This window comes from Sapajus apella, unplaced genomic scaffold (genome assembly GCF_009761245.1).
Source record: "Sapajus apella isolate SASKATOON/1434 unplaced genomic scaffold, GSC_monkey_1.0 scaffold9, whole genome shotgun sequence".
In the NCBI taxonomy this organism is placed as follows: Eukaryota; Metazoa; Chordata; class Mammalia; order Primates; family Cebidae; genus Sapajus; species Sapajus apella.
This window is the reverse complement of record NW_022436949.1, coordinates 23,787,858-23,812,221: the sequence shown is the minus strand read 5'-3', so window position 1 is coordinate 23,812,221 and position 24,364 is coordinate 23,787,858. Positions and strand designations below refer to the sequence as shown.

Below are 24,364 nucleotides of genomic sequence, written 5' to 3'. Positions count from 1 at the left end.
TACACAAATACTTACTAGTGAGTTACAGTTGCCTACAGTATTTAGTACACCAGCATGCTGTACAGGGCGGTGGCCTAGGAGCAATACGCTACACCATATCACTAAGTGTGTAGTAGACTATACCATCTAGGCTTGTGTAAGTCCACCCTGATGTTCGTACGGTCACAGAATCACCTAATGACACATATTTCAGAACATATCCCTGTCATTAAGTGACACGTGACTGTATATACATAGATATATTTCCCTTTCCTTGTTTTTTTAAGGTAATAGTCTATATATATGCTCTTTTGCACTTTGCTCTTTTTGCTTCAGTATATCACTGAGAAATCGCTCCATGTTAGTTCATACAGCTCTTCATGTTTTTTAACCTCAGTCTAGTATTCCATTGTGTGTTTGTATGGTAGTTTATTCATTCAGTTTCTTATGTTTGTCTGTTTACTTACTTTGCAATGATAGTAATGAATACTGTTAGAAGTGTATCTTTGAGACAGATTTCTAAAAGTGAGATTACTGGGTTGAAGGTTAATGCCTGTGTAGTTCTCTTGTATTTTGCCTTCACACTAACAGTGTATGAGATTGCCTGTTTTCCACAGAATCGCCAACAGAATGTGTTGTGGTACCTTTAATTTGTGCCAGTCTGATAGATGAGAAATGGTCCTGCTTATTTTGCCTTTAGTTGGTGCTCTGTCCTTTACAGTTCGCATCCATATTTAGTATTTTGGCATTGACGGTTACTTTCCCTTTGCGGGGATGCGTTTGCCTGTGCTGTTTCTAACTTCTCCACATGCCTCTGTTTTCCTTCCTTAGAGCTTCCCCTTTTGTGCTTTGCACATGCTCAGGTTTGCAGTAGCAGGCGGGTGGAGATACCTCTTGGAATTTGGCTTCTTCTGCTTATAGGAAACGTAGAGATCATGACACCTGTTGTCTCCTTATACTGCTGAAGGTTTGAGTCACTTGTAGATTTGTTTGCACAGCACATTTTTGTGTCTTTTGAGGGGTTTATGAGAGTGGTAAGATTTGAAGTCAGACAGTCATTGTCTTCCAGTCCCAGCAGTCCTAGTTGTGAACTTTTATGAATTTAAATTTAGCTATTTATAACCACATTCTGAGTCCTTATGGAGTTGTCCAGGTATCTTATCACATTTTTGGACTGCTTTTCTTCACATTAGTTGGTAGTAAGGGAATACATATTTATTTCAATAGTCTATGAAAAAGATAACTAATTTATTTTTCCTCTGAAAGTGAATATATCCCTGAATATGATATATTTTGCTCACTATTTACTTTTTTTTTTTTGAGACAGAATCTGGCTCTGTCATCCAAGGTAGAGTGCAGTGGTGTGATGATCTCAGCTCATTGCAACCTCTGCCTCCTGGATTCAAGCAGTTCTTATGCCGAAGCCTCCTGAGTAGATGGGACTGCAGGCACTCACCACCACACCCAGCTAATTTTTATATTTTTGTATTTTATATTTTTAGTAGAGGAGGTTTCACCACGTTGGCCAGGCTGGCCTCGAACTCCTGATCTTGGCCTCCCAAAGTGCTGGGATTACAGGCGTGAGCGACTGCACCAAACCACTGTTTACATTTTTGTGCTCTCTTATTTTCTTTGTCAAAAATAAAAACCCTTTTACAGAGGGTGAGAAATAAACGTTGAATGTTTTGGTTGCTTCGGTACCTGCCATGTTTCCTTCCCTGGTTCTGTCCAGTGATTCCACAGTCAGTTTGTGGATGTGTTTTCTTGCTGTGTTACCTGGTGGTTGGACGAGAACGTGACCAGAGTGTTCGCAGTGCTCTCGGCTCCCTTGTTCCAGAATGCTGTGGGGGTAGAGAGCTCCTGAGTCATGGGTGGAGGAATATCTACTGAGTCAACATCAACATTCTTTTATTTTTTTTCAGCTACTGGCTTAGTAGTGAGAAACTTCCTATTACTTTTAAAATTGAACACGTACCTGACCAGGTCCCTATAGATAGCCATACTTTTAAAGTGGTTAATAGTTATTTACTTAAAACATCATACCTTACCATTGATTGTGCTGTTTATTTTAAATCGTAAATGAAATAACTTATGGACATACCATCTGAGAACATTACGTATTTTTCTAATTGTATTCACAGTTTTAGTATTTATTTTGGTCTTTTTACTTGAATATCCTCAGATTGTATGAGTTTAATAGTGACTTTCTTTTGTACTATCAACTTATAATGTCAGAGTGACTTTTTAAATGAACCATTTGCAACACTAATATTTTAATATACTGTATGTATTTATCATACTTTTCATTTAAATGTAGGTGAAGACAAAGTATTTTGGAGATATTTCTTGACTGGAAAATATTTAAAACTTTTTTTTTTTTTGAAATGATGCACTTTATACTTTATTAGGGGAAGACTTTCCAGGAATAATAGAAATTATTGTATTACTTTATAAATGTATGGTCCAAATTTCGTAGGTATTATATTTATTTTAAAAACCCAAACTAACAAGTGGTGAAAAATAAGGTTTCATGTAGTGGTTTTTATCTACTGCTGCCTTAATTTTATGAAAATTAGATTGTTTACACAGCAATATTGTTAATATGGTTTATTTAATCTTTTAGAAAGGACAACTGGGCAGACCAATTTTGGATGTGCCATATTGGAATGCAAAGCCAGCTCCCATGCCTAACATTGGATCAAAATATGGAAGAAAAGCTACTTGGATAGGTGCAAGTGGGGACCAGACTTTCTTACGAATTGATGAAGCACTTATTAATTCTCATGTACTTGCTACATCAGAAATTTTTGCCAGTAAACACATAATAGGTAATACCAGAAATAAACAAATGCTCCTTCCAAACTCTTGTCATGATTGATAGTAAATTGTTTATCTTTCCCTATAATGAAATATACTTTTATAGCTTTTTGTTTTCTTTCTGCTCGAAGAAATTTAAACAGTCCTGTAACTGTGTTTATATGTGTCTGTGTGCTGAAAAAATGGAATAATTGGGAGATCTAGAAACCACAGTTTTTGGCAGCTAGACAGTAAACTATAAATTCTGATAAGACATTTTTCTGCATTGTTTCTTGCAAAAAAAATGTTAGGAATTGATTTTTATGGGAGGTTATATAAATCAAACTTTGAAGTTTCACGAAGACCAAGATATCAATCTATACTTGTGTCTATGATATTGTGAATAATTATATAATGGAGTGGTATAGCAAGTGATTAGGAGCATGTGTTGTCAATTTAGACACCCTGAGGTTTTAGTCCTAATTTTCCCACTTAAAGATTTTTTAGTTCCTTAGCCTCTTTCATTCTCCACTTATTCATCTGAGAAATGGAGATAATAATACTTACTTTATGGGTTTTGGGGACTATAAAAGCATAATATATATTAAAATTATATATAAATATTCTTTTTCTTAAGGCCTGGTACCTGCTTCTATATCAGAACCTCCTCCATTTAAATGCCTTCTGATAAATAAAGTAGATGGGAGTTGTAAAACTTTTAATGACTCAGAACAAGAGGATCTGCAAGGATTTGGTGTGTGCCTTGATCCTGTATATGATGTAATTTGGAGGTAAGCATCTCAGTTTATAAAACAGAGTAGTAAATAAGTTTTAATGCAATTGTACTCTTAATGGTAATATAAACTTTATTTACAGGTGAACTTTTCACACATCAGTACTCTTCTGTTTGTCTGATAACTGCAATTCTGTATCAGTGATTCACAGGGACCTTTATGGTTATAGCATAGTGGTTAAGAGCATGCATTTTGAGCAACTACCTAGGTTTATCCCAGCTCCATAACTTGCTTTCTGTGTCACCCTGGAGAAGTTACTTTGTGTGCCTCAGTTTTCTCATTTATGAAATGGGGATACTAATACTACAAAGGCTCATAGTAGGTGCCATAGAAGTGTTTGTTATTATAATTATTAATTTGACTGTCAAGAGTTCTGTTGTTAATTATTTTTAGTCTGTCATCAATCCTGTTTTTATTGTACAGAATTTACTCTATTTTTTGTTCTTGTAATTATTATCAACTATGAGGGGAAAATTATACCGAAGACAATATAGAATAAAGAAAAAAGAAGATAATTGAGCTTGCTCTTTAGGAATGTGCATTAAAAAAATACTGGTATCGACCTCTCCCTGGTTTAGGCTTGGGAGGATGCAAGTGTCCAGGAATTTATCCATTTCTTCCAGGTTTACTAGTTTATGTGCATAGCGTTGTTTGTAATAATCTCTGATGATGGTTAGTATTTCTGTGGAATCTGTGATGATACCCCCTTTATCATTTTTTATTCCATCTATTTGATTATTCTCCCTTTTCTTTTTTATTAATCTGGCTAGCAGTCTATTTTGTTGATCTTTTCAAAAAACCAGCACCTGGATTTATTGATTTTTTGAAGGGCTTTTTATGTCACTATCTCCTTCAGTTCTGCTCTGATCTTACTTATTTCTTGTCTTCTGCTAGGTTTTGAGTTTTTTGGTCTTGCTCCTCTAGCTCTTTCAATTTTGATGATAGGGTGTCAATTTTAGATATTTTCTTCCTTCTTTTGTGAGCATTTATTGCTATATATTTTCCTCTAGACACTGCTTTAAATGTGTCCCAGAGATTCTGGTATGTTGTGTCTCCGTTCTCGTTAGTTTCAAAGAACATCTTTATTTCTGCCTTCATTTCATTGTTTATCCAGTCAACATTCAAGAGCCAGCTGTTCAGTTTCCATGAAGCTGTGTGGTTCTAAGTTAGTTTCACAATTCTGAGTTCTCACTTGATTGCACTATGGTCTGAGAGACTGTTATGATTTCTGTTCTTTTACATTTGCTGAGGAGTGATTTACTTGTGAAGTTGAGGCAGCAATTAAGAGCCTACCACCCAAAAAAAAGCCCAGGTCCAGATGGGTTCACAGCTGAATTCTACCAGACATACAAAGAGGAGCTGGTACCATTCCTTCTGAAACTATTCCAAACAATCCAAAAAGAGGGAATGCTTCCCAAATCATTTTATGAGACCAACATCATCGTGATACCAAAACCTGGCAGAAACTCAGCAAGAAAAGAAAACTTCAGGCCAATATCCATGATGAACATAGATGCAAAAATCTTCAATAAAATACTGGCAAACCGATTGCAATAGCACATCAAAAAGCTTATCTACCGTGATCAAGTAGGCTTCATCATGGGGATGCAAGGCTGGTTCAACATACGCAAGTCTATAAATGTAATTCACCACATAAACAGAGCCAAAGACAAAGACCACATGATTGTCTCAATAGATGCCGAGAAGGTCTTTGACAAAATTCAACAGCCCTTTATGCTAAAAGCCCTCAATAAACTAGGTGTTGACGGAATGTATCTCAAAATAATAAAAGCTATTTATGACAAACCAACAGCTAATATCATACTGAATGGCCAAAAACTGGAAGCATTCCCTTTGAAATCTGGCACTAGACAAGGATACCCTCTCTCACCACTTCTATTCAATATAGTATTGGAAGTTCTAGCCAGAGCAGTCAGGCAAGAAAAAGAAATAAAGGGTATTCAAATAGGAAAGGAGGGAGTCAAATTGTCTCTATTAGCAGATGACATGATTGTATATTTAGAAGACCCCATCGTTTCAGCCCAAAATCTCCTGAAACTGATAAGCAACTTCAGCAAAGTCTCAGGATACAAAATCAATATGCAAAAATCACATGCATTCCTATGCATCAATAACAGACTTAAGGAGAGCCAAATCAAGAACGAAGTGCCATTCACAATTGCTACAAAGAGAATAAAATACCTGGGAATACAACTAACAAAGGATGATAAGGACCTCTTCAAGGAGAACTACAAACTACTGCTCAATAAAATAAGAGAGGACACAAACAGATGGAGAAACATTCCATGTTCGTGGTTAGAAAGAATCAATATAATGAAAATGGCCATACTACCGAAAGTAATTTACAGATTCAACGCTATGCCCATCAAGCTACCAATGACCTTCTTCACAGAACTGGAAAAAACTACGTTAAACTTCATATGGAACCAAAAGAGAGCCCACATAGCCAAGTCAATTCTAAGCAAAAAAAAACAACAAAGCGTGAGGCATCACACTACTGGACTTCAAACTATACTGTAAGGCTACAGTAATCAAAACAGAATGGTACTGGTACTAAAACAGACATATAGACCAATGGAACAGAACAGAGGTCTTAGAGGCAATGCCACACATCTTCAACCATCTGATCTTTGACAAACCTGACAAAAACAAGCAATGGGGAAAGGATTCCCTGTTTAATAAATGGTGTTGGGAAAACTGGCTAGCCATGTGCAGAAAACAGACCCTGGACCCCTTCCTGACAACTTACACTAAAATTAACTCCAGGTAGATTAAAGACTTAAACATAAGACCTAACACCATTAAAAACCCTAGAATAAAACCTAGGCAAAACCATTCAGGACATAGGCATAGGCAAGGACTTCCTGACCAAAACACCAAAAGCATTGGCAACAAAAGCCAAAATAGACAAATGAGACCTAATCGAACTCCACAGCTTCTGCACAGCAAAAGAAGCAGTCATTAGAGTGAATCAGCAACCAACAGAATGGGACAAAATTTTTGCAATCTACCCATCTAACAAAGGGCTGATGTCAAGAATCTGCAAAGAAGTAAAACAGATTTACAAGAAAAAAATAAGCCCATTCAAAAGTGGGCAAAGGACATGAACAGACACTTTACAAGAAAAGACATACATGAGGCCAACAAACATATGAAAAAATGCTCATCATCACTTGTCATTATAGAAATGCAAATCAAAACTGCATTGAGATACCACCTCACGCCAGTTAGAATGGTGATCATTAAAAAAATCTGGAGACAACAGATGCTGGAGAGGATGTGGAGAAATAGGAACACTTTTACACTGTTGGTGGGAGTGTAAATTAGTTCAACCATTGTAGAAGACAGTGTGGCGATTCCTCAAGGACCTAGAAATAGAAATTCCATTTGATCCAGCAATCCCATTACTGGGTATATATCCAAAGGATTATAAACCAGTCTACTATAAGGACACGTGCACACGAATGTTCATTGCAGCACTGTTTAGCAAAGACCTGGAACCAACCCAAATGCCCATCGACGATAGACTGGACAGGGAAAATGTGGCACATACACACCATGGAGTATTATGCAGCCATCAAAAGCGATGAGTTTGTTTCCTTTGTAGGGACATGGATGAACCTGGAAACCATCATTCTCAGCAAAGTGACACAAGAACAAAAAATCAAACACCGCATGTTCTCACTCATAGGTGGGTGTTGAAAAATGAGAACACACGGACACAGGGAGGGGAACATCACACACTGGGGTCTGTCGGGGGGAAATAGGGGAAGGACAGTGGAGAGTGGGGAGCTGGGGAGAGGTAGCATGGGGAGAAATGCCAGATATAGGTGAAGGGGAGGAAGGCAGCACATCACACTGCCGTGTGTGTACCTATGCAACAATCTTGCATGTTCTTCACATGTACCCCAAAACCTAAAATGCAATAAAAAAAATAAAATACATTAAGATTTCATATTGGTATGTACACATATAAGGTTGTATAACTTTTACTCAACTTAATATGATATTTGTCTCTTTTTTGTATGCTAAAATCTGTTTTTAGCAATATCAACAAATTCAATTACTTGATTATTTTACTATGTATGTACATAATAGTTTACAAATAACACAATGTTTTTATTAAAAGTATGCTTATTGAATTGTTAAAAAAATACTGGTAGAAAAATATACAGGGTTATATGCAGTCTGGAAATTATTAAAATGTAGAGATAAATGAGGTACAAAAGAGACTCAAGAAATTATGTTGCATTTGTTTAAAATTTATTGTGTTGCTTTATATACAAAACAAAGAAGTTACCCTTCCTAGTGTTTCTAGCTTTGGATACTAGTAGGAGGTATACACTGCCATCACCAGAGTGGCTGATCACAGGGCTGAGCACTTCTTTCCTCTTGTGGCTGGTCTTAGTAGGCAGGATTCCAGTAAATTGAAAGGTTGAAGTGGTGTGAATGAAAGACTTTTTTCTGTCTTCCTTCTACTGCCCATGCCTGCTTGCATTCTCATCAGACAGCTAAGTCCTGAGAGGCCATGTGGTAGCAGTGGGATAGATGATCTCGAATGCCTTGCCAACTCCTTGGTAATTTTCTTCCTTGTTCCAAAATAGAGATTAATCATGAGGCTTGCATTTGGAGTGAAGAGACTACTCCACTTCCCAGGCCAGTATTGGGTTGCGTACATCTCAAACCAGTTACATCTGTCTGGCTGCATTGTGCAGGGTGGATGAAATAACAGGCGACTATGGGCGAGTGGTCTTTTGTGGTCATTCTTATGGAGACATGAGGTATTAAGAACCAAAGTTAGAGTGGTCACAGTGGGACAGAATGGAGGGGATAGAGAGGAGAACAGATGTAAAGATAGAATTGGCTGCAGTTACTTACTGATTAGAAGTCAGTGTACAATAGTCTTAGTTACCAAAGAGCACACTCTGGTTTGGACTTAGGTATAAATTGATGTTTTATTGTTTTGTAGTTCTTATGTGTTTTATTTTTAAATGAAATAAATTTGCATTAACAAAACAAAAATAAAAATTGGCAGTATGGAATCTGTTTCTGGATACATTCACTAACTTAGTAATACCAGTATAACTAAATCTAACAATAAAAACTTACTTGAACTAGAACCATTTTCACGGGGTCTTAACAGAACTCTGAAGTATGATATTCAGCTGGTTGAACCTTGTCTTTTCACTTATGGTGATAGCAATAGACAGATGATCTCAAATACCTTGCCAGCTCCTCAGTCAATTTCTCAATTGTCGGAAAACAGAAATTAAGAGACGTTTTGGTAAAACAGCTGAGAGGTATTTTCCTTTAAATCAGGATCAGAATTTCTGTTATTCTGACTTCTGGTTGCTTTGTGTCTTTTGTGTTTTTCAGTGGGGCACTTGCATTTTACAGCTATCATGTGCATTGCACATCCATTATTAGCTTACTTTGACCTTCCTTCTGGCCTGCATCGTTTTCCTTTTATATTATTTAGAAGCCAGCTTCACCTGAATAATTTGAAACAACATCTATAAAGAACAGATAAATGTTAAGAATACCTATTTTATTTTGCACATAAAAATTTACAGAAATAATATGTGAATTTGTGTTACTTTGTAAAAAGCAAAGCAAAAATGCATAGAGGAAAAAGGATGGTCATTCTCTTTATCTGTTTCTTTTCCCATACCAAATCCTAATAACCTTCTCTGTGAATCACAAGTATGAAGTTTTGTTTATATTTGTCTGACACCTTTTAAAATGCATGTATTTTTCTTTTCATGTAATAAAAACATACCTATTCTAAAAGTTAGACTTTCGCTCAAAAATAATTTAGAGATCTTTCCAAGTCAGTATTTAAACAGCTTCATTATTAAAGCTGTGGAATTCTATGGTCTGGATATACCAAATATACTTAACTGTTTGCCCATCAGTGGACATTTTAGGTTGTTTTTTAATATTACAGTATTACCTATAATGCTACAGTAAACAAATACATTTCTACACACAGAGTTATACACATGTGCAAGTATTTCTACAAGCTAGCTTTTAAAATGTAGAATTGCTGAGTTAAAAGATAGGCTCACAGAACTGTGAAATGACTGAGGTAAGTCTCCATCACTTTAGAAATTTTTATCTTGCGAAGAGAACATGCCTGGGAAGAAAAGACAATCCGCAGTAGGATCTGTGCCCTGTACTTGTTCTGAAGAGGTTTGAGGGCTTCAGTATTTGAAGAGGAAAAGTGAGCAGGAGGAAGAAGGGAAAAGAAAGAAAGAGAGGATGTGGTCACATTCTTGTAAGGGTTTGAGTCCATGTGTTGCACGTGAAAAGGAAGGGGTAGAGGGAACAGTGAATTATGTATTTGTCTGGAGATAAAGTAAACATAGAGTAGAGGAAGCAGTCAAATATGCATTCATGTAGGGGGGCAAATAATTTCTGGTCTCTTCTTGCCCCTTACCATGAATTTTCTGGAACCAAAAAGAAATTTGATCCACAGATAATTAGAAACCATGTGTTTCCATTGTTTACCATCAAAAGAGTTAGTGAAACTGTTGAACACTAAAGACCAAGGGAAAATCTTAAAAGCAGCCAGAGAGAAAAGAACGATCACCTAAACAATAAGATCAACAGGACTTCTCAAAAGCAATAATACAATAATATTAATGCTACTAATTATAGAAGCTACTATCATATAATTTATTTTCTCCCAAATGCTATTTTAAGTACTTTTTAAAAATAATATAAAATCTTAAAATTGTGGTAAAAATACAGTGTAAAATTTACCATCTTAATTATTTTAAAAGTCTGCAGTCAGTAGTGTTTAGTATATTTATGTTACTGTGAAAGAGATCATCAGAACTTTTTTCCCTTGGAAAACTCAGACAATATTTATTAAACAACAGCTTGCATCCTCCACTTCCTGACCCCTAAAAGAGGTCAGGAAGTGGAGATAGCTTTTTGAAGTTTTTGTTATGAAAGAGTTAAGAGAAATGGAATGATGACGACGTTGTGGGTTCCTAATAGTTCTTTTGGTGTTTACTTTTTATTCATATGGTCGAACAGCCACATCCATTCTGTGTTTCCTTTCTGAGAATAGCATTCCCTGTCCTTGCCTATTTTTGCTATAGATTGATTGTTTCTAACTCTTGAGGATATTGTAGTTTTGTCTCACATATACACTTCTCATTTTTCTTCAATTTGTCCTTTGCTTTTAAAGTTTTTAATGGGGCATTTGTTGAGTATCATATTTATATGTATGTATCAAAACTTTATACAGTCTGTTGCTATATTATTTATTATAATCTATTTTCAAATTATTTCACTTTTAGTGATATAATTTTTTTTTGTATGTTTAGCTTAGATCTAGAAGATAATGAGCTACATTTTTCCTCTTTAAGCCGACTGTATTATTTGTTCTCTTTGTATCATCAGTTATGTTTTAGGACGTTTTTAAAAACAAAGCCATGTTGAGGTGCTGTAATTATTCTTTTTCTTTAAAGGTTTCGACCAAATACTAGAGAACTGTGGTGTTACAATGCAGTGGTTGCTGATGCCAGACTTCCCTCTGCAGCAGACATGCAGTCCAGATGTAGTATTCTAAGTCCTGAACTTGCCTTACCAACAGGATCAAGGGCACTCACTACTCGATCTCATGCAGCTTTGCACATTTTAGGTAGGATTGCGATTTGATGTACCATTAATTCACATTAATGTGTGCTGTCCTGGGTTTTGTTTTTTATTTTTAATTATTTAGAATATTTAAATTTATATGTAATTCTATCTTGTTTGTTAAACATAATAATATACAAAATAAGTTACTCCTCTAAGAGGCTAATTCCATGGAAAACAATACATGAGACCTGTACCAACACCATGAAAGATTTATGTATGCCCAAGTAGTTAATTTTCCCAGAGGTAGACCCTTAAAAATAATGTGTTTGCTCAACGTGAATGTATAAACTTTTAAAGGTATGATAAAATATTAAAGTATATGTTTAAGTATATTATTTTAAATATCAAATTTTATAAAATATAATTAATTTTATATACCACTTCCATCTCTTCTTATATAACAGTTTTCCACAGCATATCAGCTTTATTCTCATTTAATTACTTTGAGATATAGTACTTTTGCAACATATTTATTCTGTAGCTGGAGATTTTATATCACTCCACATAACTATGTATTTTGTTGTTTTTGAAAATGATCCTTAAAAAGACTCATTTTAAGCCCTAGCACTTGCAGTTGTGAAATCATATTCCTAAGTATAATTACTAGATCATAAATGTAACTCTTTGTTTCTTTTTTCTCAAATTTCATTTTGGTATCTATTGTAGAAATCCAAAACTAGTGTTGATTAAGGTTATGTGACACTAATGTGTCTTCCTCAAATAGTACTTTCAGGATCAAACTAATTTGGAGAGTTTCATAAAAGGAAGAACCTTATAAGAACTCAAAGGCTAAGTGATTTCAACTTTTCAGCGATCCAGTTTTGTGTAAAAGGCTGTCATACAGCATGTTTAAATATGACCATTAATCAGACAAGGGAGAATTTGTATTGGTTTTAAGTATTCTTCCATGAAATGATGTTTAAAGCTCGGAGTAACATTCCAAGTTTGTTTATTATAATATATCCCTTATAGCATTTTATGTCATCAATAATACCATAGGACATTTTAATTTCAAGGAATTAATTTTTGTTTATTTGTTGTTTTAGGTTGTCTTGATACCTTGGCAGCTATGCAGGACTTAAAAATGGGTGTTGCGAGTACAGAGGAAGAGACTCAAGCAGTAATGAAGGTTTATTCTAAAGAAGATTATAGTGTGGTAAACAGGTTTGAAAGTATGTATACTTAGGTTTAGGAAATATTGTCTTACAACTGAAATATATGTGGATATTTTAAAACATAGATTATTATTTATATCATTTAGGTCATGGAGGAGGCTGGGGTTATTCTGCCCATTCAGTAGAAGCTATACGTTTTAGTGCCGACACTGATATTTTACTTGGTGGTCTTGGTCTGTTTGGAGGTAGAGGAGAATATACTGCTAAAATTAAGGTAAAGTTCATCAACAATGTTGCCCTTTTTTGTTTGAAGATACTGATTTTGTCTTAATTTATTATTTTAATGTTTCATTTTTTTCTTTTAAACTTGGTTTATTTTGTTTTTAATGCTTCTTTTTAAAGATAGAGGAAACATTGCTAAAATTGACGATAATAATACTAAATAAGAAACTCATTAAATATAACTCACTAAGAAGGGAGGAAATGAAAGGAAAATTATTTTTCAATAATTTACAACTGAAAAAAGGCTATTATTATCTCAGTCTTTTGTATGGAACTTCCTGGAGTTCTAGCAATACCAGTGCCTTTTTATGTGGCTACTTTTTTATAGCCATTTTAATGACAGACAAGGTGCAGCTGTTTAGGGACATTTTGATGTAGCTAAAAAGTTTGAGCATTTTTAGTTCCAAATACTATGTAAACAGACATCTTCACCCCAGGAATGGAGACCAGGGATGAGTGAGAGATCGTGTTAGGGGAGGATTCCATCTGGTAGACAAACTAAAAATCATTGAGAGTCATATGTTTATCACACCTATTCATGTCTAAAAGGGCCAACAATTATCCTGAGCAAAGTATATTTTCATTCTTTGAACATTCACTGATAGTTTGAATGTTCTGCTTCTCAAATTACCTAATTTTGCTCTTAAAATAAAAAAACTGTAATTTCTGCCTGAATTTCAATAGCAGGCTTCACAAAAAAATCCCAGTTAAATATCATCTATCCAGGAGGTATTTTCTTAGTTCTCTCAATAATATCTAAAAATGATATCAATATGTTAACACTCCTTTATAATGATGGTTTCCAAGGACACTCCCCATGGATACCCAACCAGCACTGACAAATTTAAAGAAATATTTGCTTGTTTCTGATTATAGTTAGAATACGTGTGCTAAAAAAAAACAGATAATATAAGGATGAATAAACATTTAAAGCTCCTATAGTTAAATGGAGTATAGTGGTAGAATAATGATTAAGGACTCTTATAGCACATGTATGTTGATAATAAGAAAAACGGTAGATTGTCTTTGGCTCATTTCAGTGCAACTGCTTCAAAATTATTTTAGGATGTCTTGATTCATCCTCAAGTTAGAAAAGCAACCTCAATGTATACTTGACCATGTCTAATAAGCTTATTAGGAAAATATGTTTTTTCCTAGCTCTAAGAGATTTTTTATATTTGGAATAGTGAATAGCATAGTGGACCTTATTTTCAAACATTGTGGTATATAGAATTATAGAGGCCTTCTATAAATGTAGTTTTTATATTAGCCCTGTTTTTCTTTTTCAGCCTCAAATTCTACCTCACTCCTTCTATCCTCTGGAAATGATCTCGCCTTTTGTATTCAGTTATCCTATTAATGGACTAAGGCCTTTCAACAGTAGTCAGGTTTTTTTTTTTCTCCCTTCACCTCTTTCTAAGGTATACATTTGTTAAGCCCTTCTTTATTTTTTTGTTTTGTTTTCATACCTCTAGTTGTTTCTTGTTTCTTCTATCTCTTTTAGGTTCATTCCCTTCCACCTGGCCACTGAAAGTAGGAGTTCCTCAAAAACCAGCTCAAGGCCCTCTTTCTTCACATATTCTTATAAGTATTCTAAGCCCAAAGTTTTAATACTCATCAGCATACCATAATCCACAAATTTATATCTCCAACTCAGACTTCTTTGATGCATTTCCATATAAATACATTAAAGGCCATCAGTTATCAGTCATAATATCTCAACTCAATTCATGCTGTTCCACTGATCTCTCTCTCGTGATTAGTGCCACCCTCCATATGCTTGATACATAGGCCAGAAACCTAGACATGTTTTGGATAGGCCTCATTATCTGTTTCTTCCCCACAAAAAAAAAAGACTCTTCTATCACTACCCTAGGCAAAGGTATTTGTCTTAGACTAGCCACCTAGCTAGTCCCTGTATACATTCTTTCTTTCTTTTTTTTTTTTTTAAATAATTATTTTACTTTAGGTGCATACATTCTTTCTATACTTTCTGTCTCCATTCTTTCTCTTACCATTCCTATTTGAACCTACTCTAGTCCGATTTTTGCCCCACCACTGTCATTGCCCTTGTTAAGGACACTGCTGACTTTCGTATTGCTAAATTCAGTAGTCAAGCCTCAGCTCTCATCTTCCTTAACCAGTCAGCTGAATTTAACCCAACTGAGTTCTCTTTGAAATATTTTCTCCCTTTGTCCCCCAGGACACCATCTGTCATTTTCCTTCTGTCCCACTGACTGCTCTTCTTAGTATCTGCTGGTTGCTCATCATCTTCCTGACCTCTAAATGTTGGAGTGCCAACAACTCAGTTTTGACATCTTTTAAAAGTATTCTTTTCCCCATAGTGGTCCAGCCTCATGGACTTTTATCTCTGATGACTTTTAAATGTATAGACCTCTTCTCTGACTTTAAACCCATGTGTACAACTGCCTATGCTGTGTCTCCACGTGAATGTCTGATAGGTATTTCGGAGGTTACATACTCAATACCGTGCTTCTGACGATCTGACTAAACCTGCTGTCCTCATGTTCTTCCCCATCCCAGTTAACTGACTCAGCATGGAGTTAACTTCATTATCCTGTTTGCTCAGGCCAAAAGTCTTGGAGTCATCCTTGATTCCACTCTTTCTTTCACACACATCTGCTTTAGCAGCAAATATTGTTGGTTCTACTTTCAAAATTAATCCAGAATCTAACCACTTCTGAAAACTGCCACTGGTATCAGATTGGCCCATGCCACAGCCATTCTCATCAGGATTGTAAAAGTAGCCTCCCAGCTTGTGTGCTGTGTCTGTCCTCACCCCATTTATTCCGTTCTCAGTGCAGCAGAGTGATTCTCTTAAAATGTACAAGAGATTGCATCATAGTCTCTTTAGAATCCTGTAGTGTCTTCCTATGTTAGAATGAGAATCAAAGGCCTTAGAAGGACCTGCAAAGTCCCCATAAGAACTGGCTGTCATCACCTCTCTGACCTTTTGTTCTACTAGTTGTTTTACTCTAATCCTATGACACTGGCCTGCTTATTATTTCTCGAGCATTCTAGGTACGGTCAAATCTCAGTACCTCTTCACTTGCTGTTTCCTCTTAACTACCGCTCTCTTCACTTCAACACCTACATAGCCCACTTCCTCATTGCCTTCAGAGCTTCATTCCTTGGTAAGCCTATTTAAAACTGTAAATTTGATTCCCAACCATAAACTTACTCCCACTAGCCCCCAATTCTTTGTAATATTTATCCCTTTATGTCCAATTTCTAGAACTGTGCTTGGCATACAGTATGTGTTCAGAAATATTTGTTTAATGTAAATAGGGGAGCCAGGTTAGGGGGAAATTATTAGGAACCTTCATAGCATGCTGTGGAGGAGATGAGAAACCAAGGAATAATTTTAGATTAAGAAAGTTTTCTGATTAGATAATCATTTTTATAAGCGTACTAAGGATCATGAAACAAATGCAAAAACCCTCAACTTTGTGGAACATGGGTTAGAAGAAGAAGAGAATGGAGTTAAGCCTAATTTGTCTTTGAAATATTCTAGCCAACAATAGGGAATATGTTGAATTGAAAAGCTTTGATACCAATAAGAGAATACAGTAATGGCAGATAAACATAGAAAAAGGATTATTTCAGGCTTTTTTTTTTTTTCTTGAGACAGAGTCTCTCTTGGTCACCCATACTGGAGTGCAGTGACGCCATCTCACCTTATTGCAACCTCCACCTCCTGGGTTCAAGTGATTCTTCTACCGCAGCCTCCCGAGTAGCTGGGACTGCAGGCATGTGCCACCACGTCCAGCTCAGTTTTGTATTTTTAGCAGAGACAGGGTTTCACCTTGTTGGCCAGGCTGGTCTCATGTGACCTCATATATTTGCCTGCTTCAGCCTCCCAAAGTGCTGGGATTACAGGCGTGAGCCACCAGGCCCGGCCTATTTCAGACTTTTTATCTGAATGACTAGGTGAATAAAAGTACCATTAACCAGAAAAGAAAAGCCAGGAGGAGGGTGTAGAACTAGTGGGATGAAGGGAATCCAATTACTGTTGAGAGTAAGATCTGAGCTGGAGAAAGATTTCTAAGTCACTAGCATATAATTTAAGAATTTAGACACCTAGCACAGTACCTGTCCAGTAAATTTTAATTCATTTTAATCTTTATCTACCTCTCTTGCAATTCATCTGCTGTAATTATCCAGAGGAAAAGGTTTTTGTTTTTTTAAAACAGGCATTTTTTAAAAAGACCTCTTTCTTATAATTCTTATTTTCTCTTAATTTTTAACCTTTTCCTATTGGATATATATTTTTTTCTTACCCCAGAGGATCTTCCCCACTTTAAGAGCCATTTTTTTCGTGCTTTTTTCATCTTTTTTTCTTGCCATATTACTTTGAACTATATTTTGTTACCTATTGTTTTTAAGGATTCTTACACTGCTCTTCTTTTTGTCTCTGAAGCTAATATTATTCTATCCTTTTTTTTTTTAAAGAATTCTACAGTATTCACTTAATTTTTAAAAGTACTGTGAGGAGGAAACTATTAGTGTCCACCCACCTTCTATGGATGAGGAAACTAGGTCCCAGAATCTCAGAGCTAGTAAGCAATGAAACAAGACTCTACCTCATTTACAAACTCTCTTAGGTAAAAATTTTTGGTTGCATTCTCTCACCTTTTTCAGATGCTTATATCAGGTTCAAAACTCGTATAGAAGTATTTGGAGCATTTGATATGAATAGATGAATATATAAATTAGGAAAACAGAGGTTAATGTAGGCCATAAAACCTTGTTTCCTAATTTAAATACATATGTTTATGTATTTCCCCTAATAATGTTAAAAAAGTAGGTACTCTGATTTTTACATTTGGTATGGTCCGGCATACATGGAACATGCACGAAATTATGAACACATTGTTCCTCAGCTTTGTATAGCTGATTTATATAAATGATTTTCTCTCCCCTTAGCTGTTTGAATTGGGTCCTGATGGAGGAGATCATGAAACTGATGGTGACCTTCTTGCAGAGACTGATGTATTGGCTTATGACTGTGCTGCTAGGTAAATAATTTGTGCATTATTCATGGTAACTCTTGGGTACTTAAAAATTTATTATAAATGAATATACATAACTTTAAAAGGAAGTTTTGAATAATCTGCTATGAATATCAGATGCTTGAGAAATTAAATTATATATTAAGCAGTGTAAGTATTGCTTTCAAAAATGTTGCATTTAAACCAATATACTTCATAAATTTATTTCATAAGTTAATTCAACTGTTTCAAACTTGAAGATAAAAATAGAAATATGCATATATTTTACACACCTTTACTTTCATGAATCTCTTACAGAACACCTAGTTTGCTAGTGTTCTAGTGATAGTGCAGTTATTTATTACTCCTGACATTACAGGTAATAAATAATTAGTGTCAAGTGGTTATATTTGGCCATAATTCAGATGTATCCTGACATCATGCCAGTATGATATACTTGATAATAACACACTTAGGGAGGTGACCAGCTTTACTGAAACTTTTTGGGAATTTATCAAAATTAGTATGTTTATTTATGAAGGTTCATTAAGTAAGAGACTTACACTTTATATCAGCCCTCTTTATGTAACCCTAAGAATTATCTCAGTATTATCTTATGATTAATGTTCCCTGGTTTGAAGCAGGGAATATTATGATAAGAAAAATTATAAACTGAGCTTCATAGTAGTCATAATATGCTATGTTTCCCAACAATAATTATGTTAAGAAAACCTTGTAGGTTTTTGGCTAGTGAAAATGTATATTTTCAGAAACAAGGATGATTATAATATACTGACTGCTTGTATAAGATACATACTTTTGAAAACAAAAGAGTAAGTCTAAAGAAAATTTGGACTGTTTCTTAGGCATTAACTAATATCAGAAGATTTTTTTTAGTAATCTTTAATGTTTTATACAAATGAATATTAGGGAAAATTTCAAGAAAGTTAATTGATTAATTTTTACCAAAGCCTTAAGGTATTATTATCATTTGCTGTATTTATTTATTTATTTTTGAGACAAAGTCTCATTCCACCACCCAGGCTGGAGTGCAATGCTGTGATCTCAACTCATTGCAACCTCTGCCTCCCAGGTTTAAGTAATTCTCATGCCTCCATCTCTCTAGTCGCTGAGAGGTTGCATGCCACCAAGCCCAGTTAATTTTTGTATTTTTAGTAGAGATGGGCTTTTTCACCATGCTAGCCAGGCTGGTCTTGAACTCCTTACCTCAAGTGATCTGCCTGCCTTGGCCTCCCAAAGTGCTGGGTTTACAGGCATGAGCCACTGCGCCTGGCCGCCATTTGTTTTTGAGCATATGATTATGAGTCAAAAATATAAAGCACAGTTTCATTTATAGAGAATCATCTAGGGTTTCTGCATTTGCTTGTGTACAAAGCCCAGATTCCTAAGGCATTGGGAGTACTGAAGTATTTCCGTTAACACCCAGCATTGTTTTTGACTTTCTACCTTCTATTCTTCTATAGCTATCTTAATGCGTTAATGAAATACAACACCTTGCCATTTCCTGACTTTTGTACTTCAATACCTCTACAGATTTTTTCATGATATTCTCCATCTTCTTTAAATGCCCTTTATCCTTCTCTTAATTCCAGGTACAGCCAGTAAACATTACATCCACTCTGTTACCTAGAACTTTGTAACTTGCTTATGCCCTTTAGAAGATGCCCTTACTTATTGTATTTTTCTCTCCTTCTAAATTAATAACTTTTTTGTGTAGATATCCTGTGACAGACTCCAAATACCTATCCGACTTAACTCAATGTTCAGGACAACCCTTTGAGCTAGACATTATTTTCACCCCAGTTTTAGTAACTTGCCCCGAGTTGCCCTGCTAGCAAGTCACAAAGCTGGGCCTTGAACTCAGGCCGCCTGACTCCAGGGCCATTTTCTTAACACGCTGCCTCTCAAAACTATTTAGCTGAATGAATGAGCTTTAAAACTAAAGTTCAGATTTTTATTTTATAGCAAAATTTGCTTTTTTTTTTTTCTGAGACGAAGTCTCACTCTGTCACCCAGGCTAGAGTGCAGTGGCGCAATCTTGGCTCGCTGCAACCTCCACCTCCCAGGTTCAAGCGAATTCTCCTGCCTCAGCCTCCCAAGTAGCTGGAACTACAGGTGCATGCCACCACACTTGGCTAATTTTTTTTTTTGTATTTTTAGTAGAGACAGGGTTTCATCATATTAGCCAGGATGGTCTTGATCTCCTGATCTCATGATTGACCCGTTTCAGCTTCCCAAAGTGCTGAGATTGCAGGCGTGAGCCACTGCGCCCAGACAAAATTTGCATGTTTTTTAACATCAGTTTAAAACATTCTACCTTATTTTAATATGAAAGTTATATAAGATTTAAGGATATTGTAGAATTCGAGAAGAGGAGAAAGAAATAACACAGATAATCTGTTGTTTGCTTGTGTTCTCTTTCAGACTTCTTAAAATAGAGTGTTTTTTATGTTGGTTTATAAGAATTTTATAATTCAGTTAGTTTCATGTTTTTGTTTATAAGGGATTTTGAAAAAATAAATGTATGTAACAGAGAAATACAAAAACATTGTCTTTGACTCACTAATTTTTTCTCAGAGAAAAATATGCAATGATGTTTGATGAGCCTGTTCTCCTGCAAGCTGGGTGGTGGTATGTAGCATGGGCCCGAGTGTCAGGACCTAGCAGTGACTGTGGATCTCATGGACAGGCGTCTATTACCACAGATGATGGGTAAGTAAATGCCCAGGTGTTACTTAAGCGATTCTTATTTTTGTCAGTGGAATACTGTTTTGAAAGCTTAAAGGACTTTCAGCAGAATTTAAAAGCTTAGGAAGAGTAGAGCATAATATAATTGCTAAAAATTAAATTCATGTAACCTCATGCCAAATTAAGATTGAGACAGAACAAGGAGATAATAAGACCACTGTACTTGGCTCTTGTCAGATGGTATTTGTATATATTTCTGGGTATTACATTGTTTATGAGCTTGACTACCAAATTAGAAATTATGTAGAGGAGGGTGACAAGGAAAATGAGGTGTTTGGAACCATAAAAAAGAAGTAGATATGTGATACTACATTTGGTGGTGCATGAGAAAACAGTTTAAAATTTCAGAGTTTCAGCAATGTGTATTATTTTAGCAAAATGTAGGGAAAATTTTGCTGTTTTGAAATAACTTTCATGTATAGAGTACTTTTCAGTTTGTACAACACTTTCTTATGTATTACCTGATTTGATGTCCTCACTAGCTTTGTGAAGCAGTTATTAGCCCCTTTTTATACTCCAAGGACTAGAGAAATAAAAAGGTGAAGTTATTTGCTATTTGCTGAGAGTCATATGGTTACTATGTGGCAGAACCAAATCCATACCTAGAATATTTTGACTCTAAATCCAACATTTTAAATATTCTATTACTATGATTTATGTATTCTAAAGGACTATCATTTGTAAGATAAATTCAATTTATTCTTTATTACTCCTGAGCATAAACTATTTGAAATCAGTTGAAATTATATAACAGTATATATTTCAGTGCCAGTCAATTCATAACAAAGCTGACTAAAAAAGAAATTGACTTATTCGTGAGGTGAATTTCATGTTGCTGAGTATTCAGGGATACTGCTGTAGAAAAATCAAATCTGTTGTTGTGTGCATCCCTTCAACTTAAGAATATATTTAGAACTGAAAGACTATTTTGACCCTGGACTGTATGATTTTCTTAGTTCATTCAGACTTGGAATGTCATGGCACTCTGAGACTAAAGCTTATCATGCAGCTAGTCAAGCAGATATGATACTACTACTACTTGTAAGTAGAAATTGTAAACGTTTACTGCTGTGGTTACAGCTGAGTTGGAGAGGAAGGAGGACAGGACAGCTACTCATTAGGAGTTCTGATCAGGTTCAGTTCCTTCATTTTACTGATTAACCCATTCAGAGCTAGAATGAATGTCTAGAAAATACCTTTTTGCTTTTTCTTTACTTAAAAGAGTGAATCATTTTCATTGACATAAAATTTGAAAACATGTTTCTTAAATTTCTTATTTCCTGTAATGACTCTTGGATCATGTGGTTTTTGGTATCATTGTTTTCTCTTCTTAGGGTTGTTTTCCAGTTCAAGAGTTCAAAGAAATCAAATAATGGTACAGATGTTAATGCTGGTCAGATACCTCAGTTATTATACAGGTATTTAGCATATTTATACTTAATTAGTACAGTTTATTTTGCTATAATAAAGTAGAATCATTACAAAATATATGGCATAATAGGGATAAATTATTTGAAGCATTCAGCAAATTTATAATATGCTGGTAGAACTATAAATATATTTAACAAAAATATTTAGTTAATATTTTGCATATTTTTAAACATTTTCCACATCAGGCTTTATTTTAAACTTTGCCTGATTACTCAGATTATCTGTTTTATACCAATAACAGCATTTTACTGACCTTTTTAAAAAAAAATGGTTTTTTTTTGCCCATTTTAAATATATTGATTTTCTTACCAATTTCGAATTTTATAAAAGAATAAAATTTGCCTTAGAGAAGTGAAATTTCAGGGAAGATGGGCAGGGCTATAGATGTAGGCCTGACTGATGTACTGTAGTCTTATGTTCCCTGTTCATTTGGTGATGTAATGAATTGGAAAATCCCCTACTGTTGATAAATTTTCACCTTTAATTGAAATACCAAATAGTAATTTGTTCATATAATAATATTTACTATGTTTCTAACATTATTTTAAAACTTTAACTTAAAATAATTTAGACATGTATAGAGGCATATGCCTATGTGTGTGTCTTATCTTTTTCTAGACTGCTGAAATACTTATAGAATAAAGAATTCAAATGGATATAAACCCTCGCTAAAAAATGTTATCATTCATTAAGTAGTAAATAATCAAAGAAAATACTCTAGAACAGTGATTCTATCTCCCTGTCTTTCTTTCTGGTAATCACTTAGTGAATCTAGACGGTTTTGAACCTTATTTTTCCCCAAAAGGGATTTTTGTTTGGTTTTTATGCTATGTGCAATCTGTTATAGTTACTGCTTGTAATATGTAGCTTTATGAACATAACAAGTTGCATTGGACTACTCTTGGGTACTACTGGTTGAATAACTTTTTAATAGCATTAACAGTGGCATTACTAGAGAACATAAGTTATATATATATAAGTTATATGTGTTCTCTAATAAGTTATAAGTTATATACTATATAAGTTATATGTGTTCTCTAATAAGAGGAAGAAGCCTCTACTACTCAGTCTTACAAAGGTAAGATTTAAAGGAAATGCCCATACGCTCAAAACTTTGTTTAGCTTGGAAAAATGTTTCAAAAAAACCCTGTATTGGCATTCTACATAGCAAAAAAATTTTTAAGTATATAATTATTTTCCCATTCAAAAATGTATAATATACTTTAAAAGGAAAAAATGTCATTGGACTTCCCAACATAATTTAATGTGTGGCTACTACCTTTAGACTTCCAACCAGTGATGGCAGTGCTTCAAAAGGCAAACAGCAAACCAGTGAACCAGTACACATTTTAAAGAGGTCATTTGCAAGAACTGTCTCAGTGGTAAGCCATTTTTTTTTAATTTCAGCTTTTCTCTTCAGTTCTCAGATACATTTTGATTTTTAGAGTTCAGCTGCTCTTCTAAGTTTATCTCAGCGTAGATTTATAAACTCAGATTTGGTTTTGTATTAGCATTTATATTCTAGACCACAGATAATGTATACTTTAAATCATAGAATAATGGAGATATTGCCTATGATTTTAACATGACCAGATGAATTGGCCTAGCTGTTTTTGAAATAACTGGTTGCTTTTCTAATAAATCACATATATGAATGCATATGCTGAATGAATTAGAAAATGAAGGAACTTTTTTGGTGCTGGCCCAAAAAAGTGTTAATACTACTTGAGGAACTAGGTGGAAGAGTTGCATATCTAGGAAGTTTGTTTAACCATCCGCCTTGTATTCTTGAAGAAGCACAGAGCCATTGAAGTTAACAGTGCAGAATGGATACTCAACATGATGTAAATGAAAGGAAGTATAAATTAAGGTCTTGATCTTTCATTTACTAATTGAGGATTCTTATGTATGTTATCTAAGTAAATTACATTATAGCATTATGAATTTCTAATGAAATAAGAGGTATAAAATGTTTTTGGAACAATAAGGCACCATCTGAATGTGATTTATTAATGTAGCTACTAGTATTTTATATTAGTAAAATGCATAGGAAGAATATTTCTTTCCCCTTCAAATTATATTTTTTAACCTACGAAGTTGATATATATCCCTGGTAGGAATGAGATAAAAGTCCGGATAAAAGTATGCTAAAAGTAGATGAAAGTTTTTCTCACATTCCCATTATCACCGTATATACCTACTATTTACATTTTGGCATATATCTTCCCAGGCCATTTTTATATGCAAACAAACTTGTTAGTATGTACCAAATACAGTATGCTCTACAACATTCTTGTTTGTTTCTTATAATACTTACAGTTTTCATCTTTTTTAGAAAATTTCATATTATACATCATGGATATCCTTTCCTGGCAGTACATTTGGCTCTCTCAATCTTTTCCATTTGTGTAGAATCCCATAGAATGGTATTACTGTATTCTAATTTATTCAACCCGATTTCTATCAAAGAACCACTTTGATTCTCATCTTGTACTATTACATCTTCCTTCAT

General features: G+C 34.7%; 1 protein-coding gene across 22 annotated transcripts in view; it reads left to right on the top strand.

The window, feature by feature from the left end:
• Window positions 1-24,364, top strand: part of MYCBP2 (MYC binding protein 2) — a 274,498-nt gene that overhangs the window by 113,461 nt on the left and 136,673 nt on the right. For all 22 annotated transcript variants that reach the window (XM_032277408.1, XM_032277409.1, XM_032277423.1 and 19 more), the window contains 9 exons: window positions 2,603-2,807; window positions 3,413-3,566; window positions 11,072-11,244; window positions 12,290-12,415; window positions 12,505-12,632; window positions 17,588-17,679; window positions 20,251-20,385; window positions 21,756-21,839; window positions 23,138-23,234. In XM_032277408.1, the coding sequence (XP_032133299.1) occupies window positions 2,603-2,807; window positions 3,413-3,566; window positions 11,072-11,244; window positions 12,290-12,415; window positions 12,505-12,632; window positions 17,588-17,679; window positions 20,251-20,385; window positions 21,756-21,839; window positions 23,138-23,234 (1,194 nt within the window). The remainder of the gene's footprint in view (window positions 1-2,602; window positions 2,808-3,412; window positions 3,567-11,071; window positions 11,245-12,289; window positions 12,416-12,504; window positions 12,633-17,587; window positions 17,680-20,250; window positions 20,386-21,755; window positions 21,840-23,137; window positions 23,235-24,364) is intronic.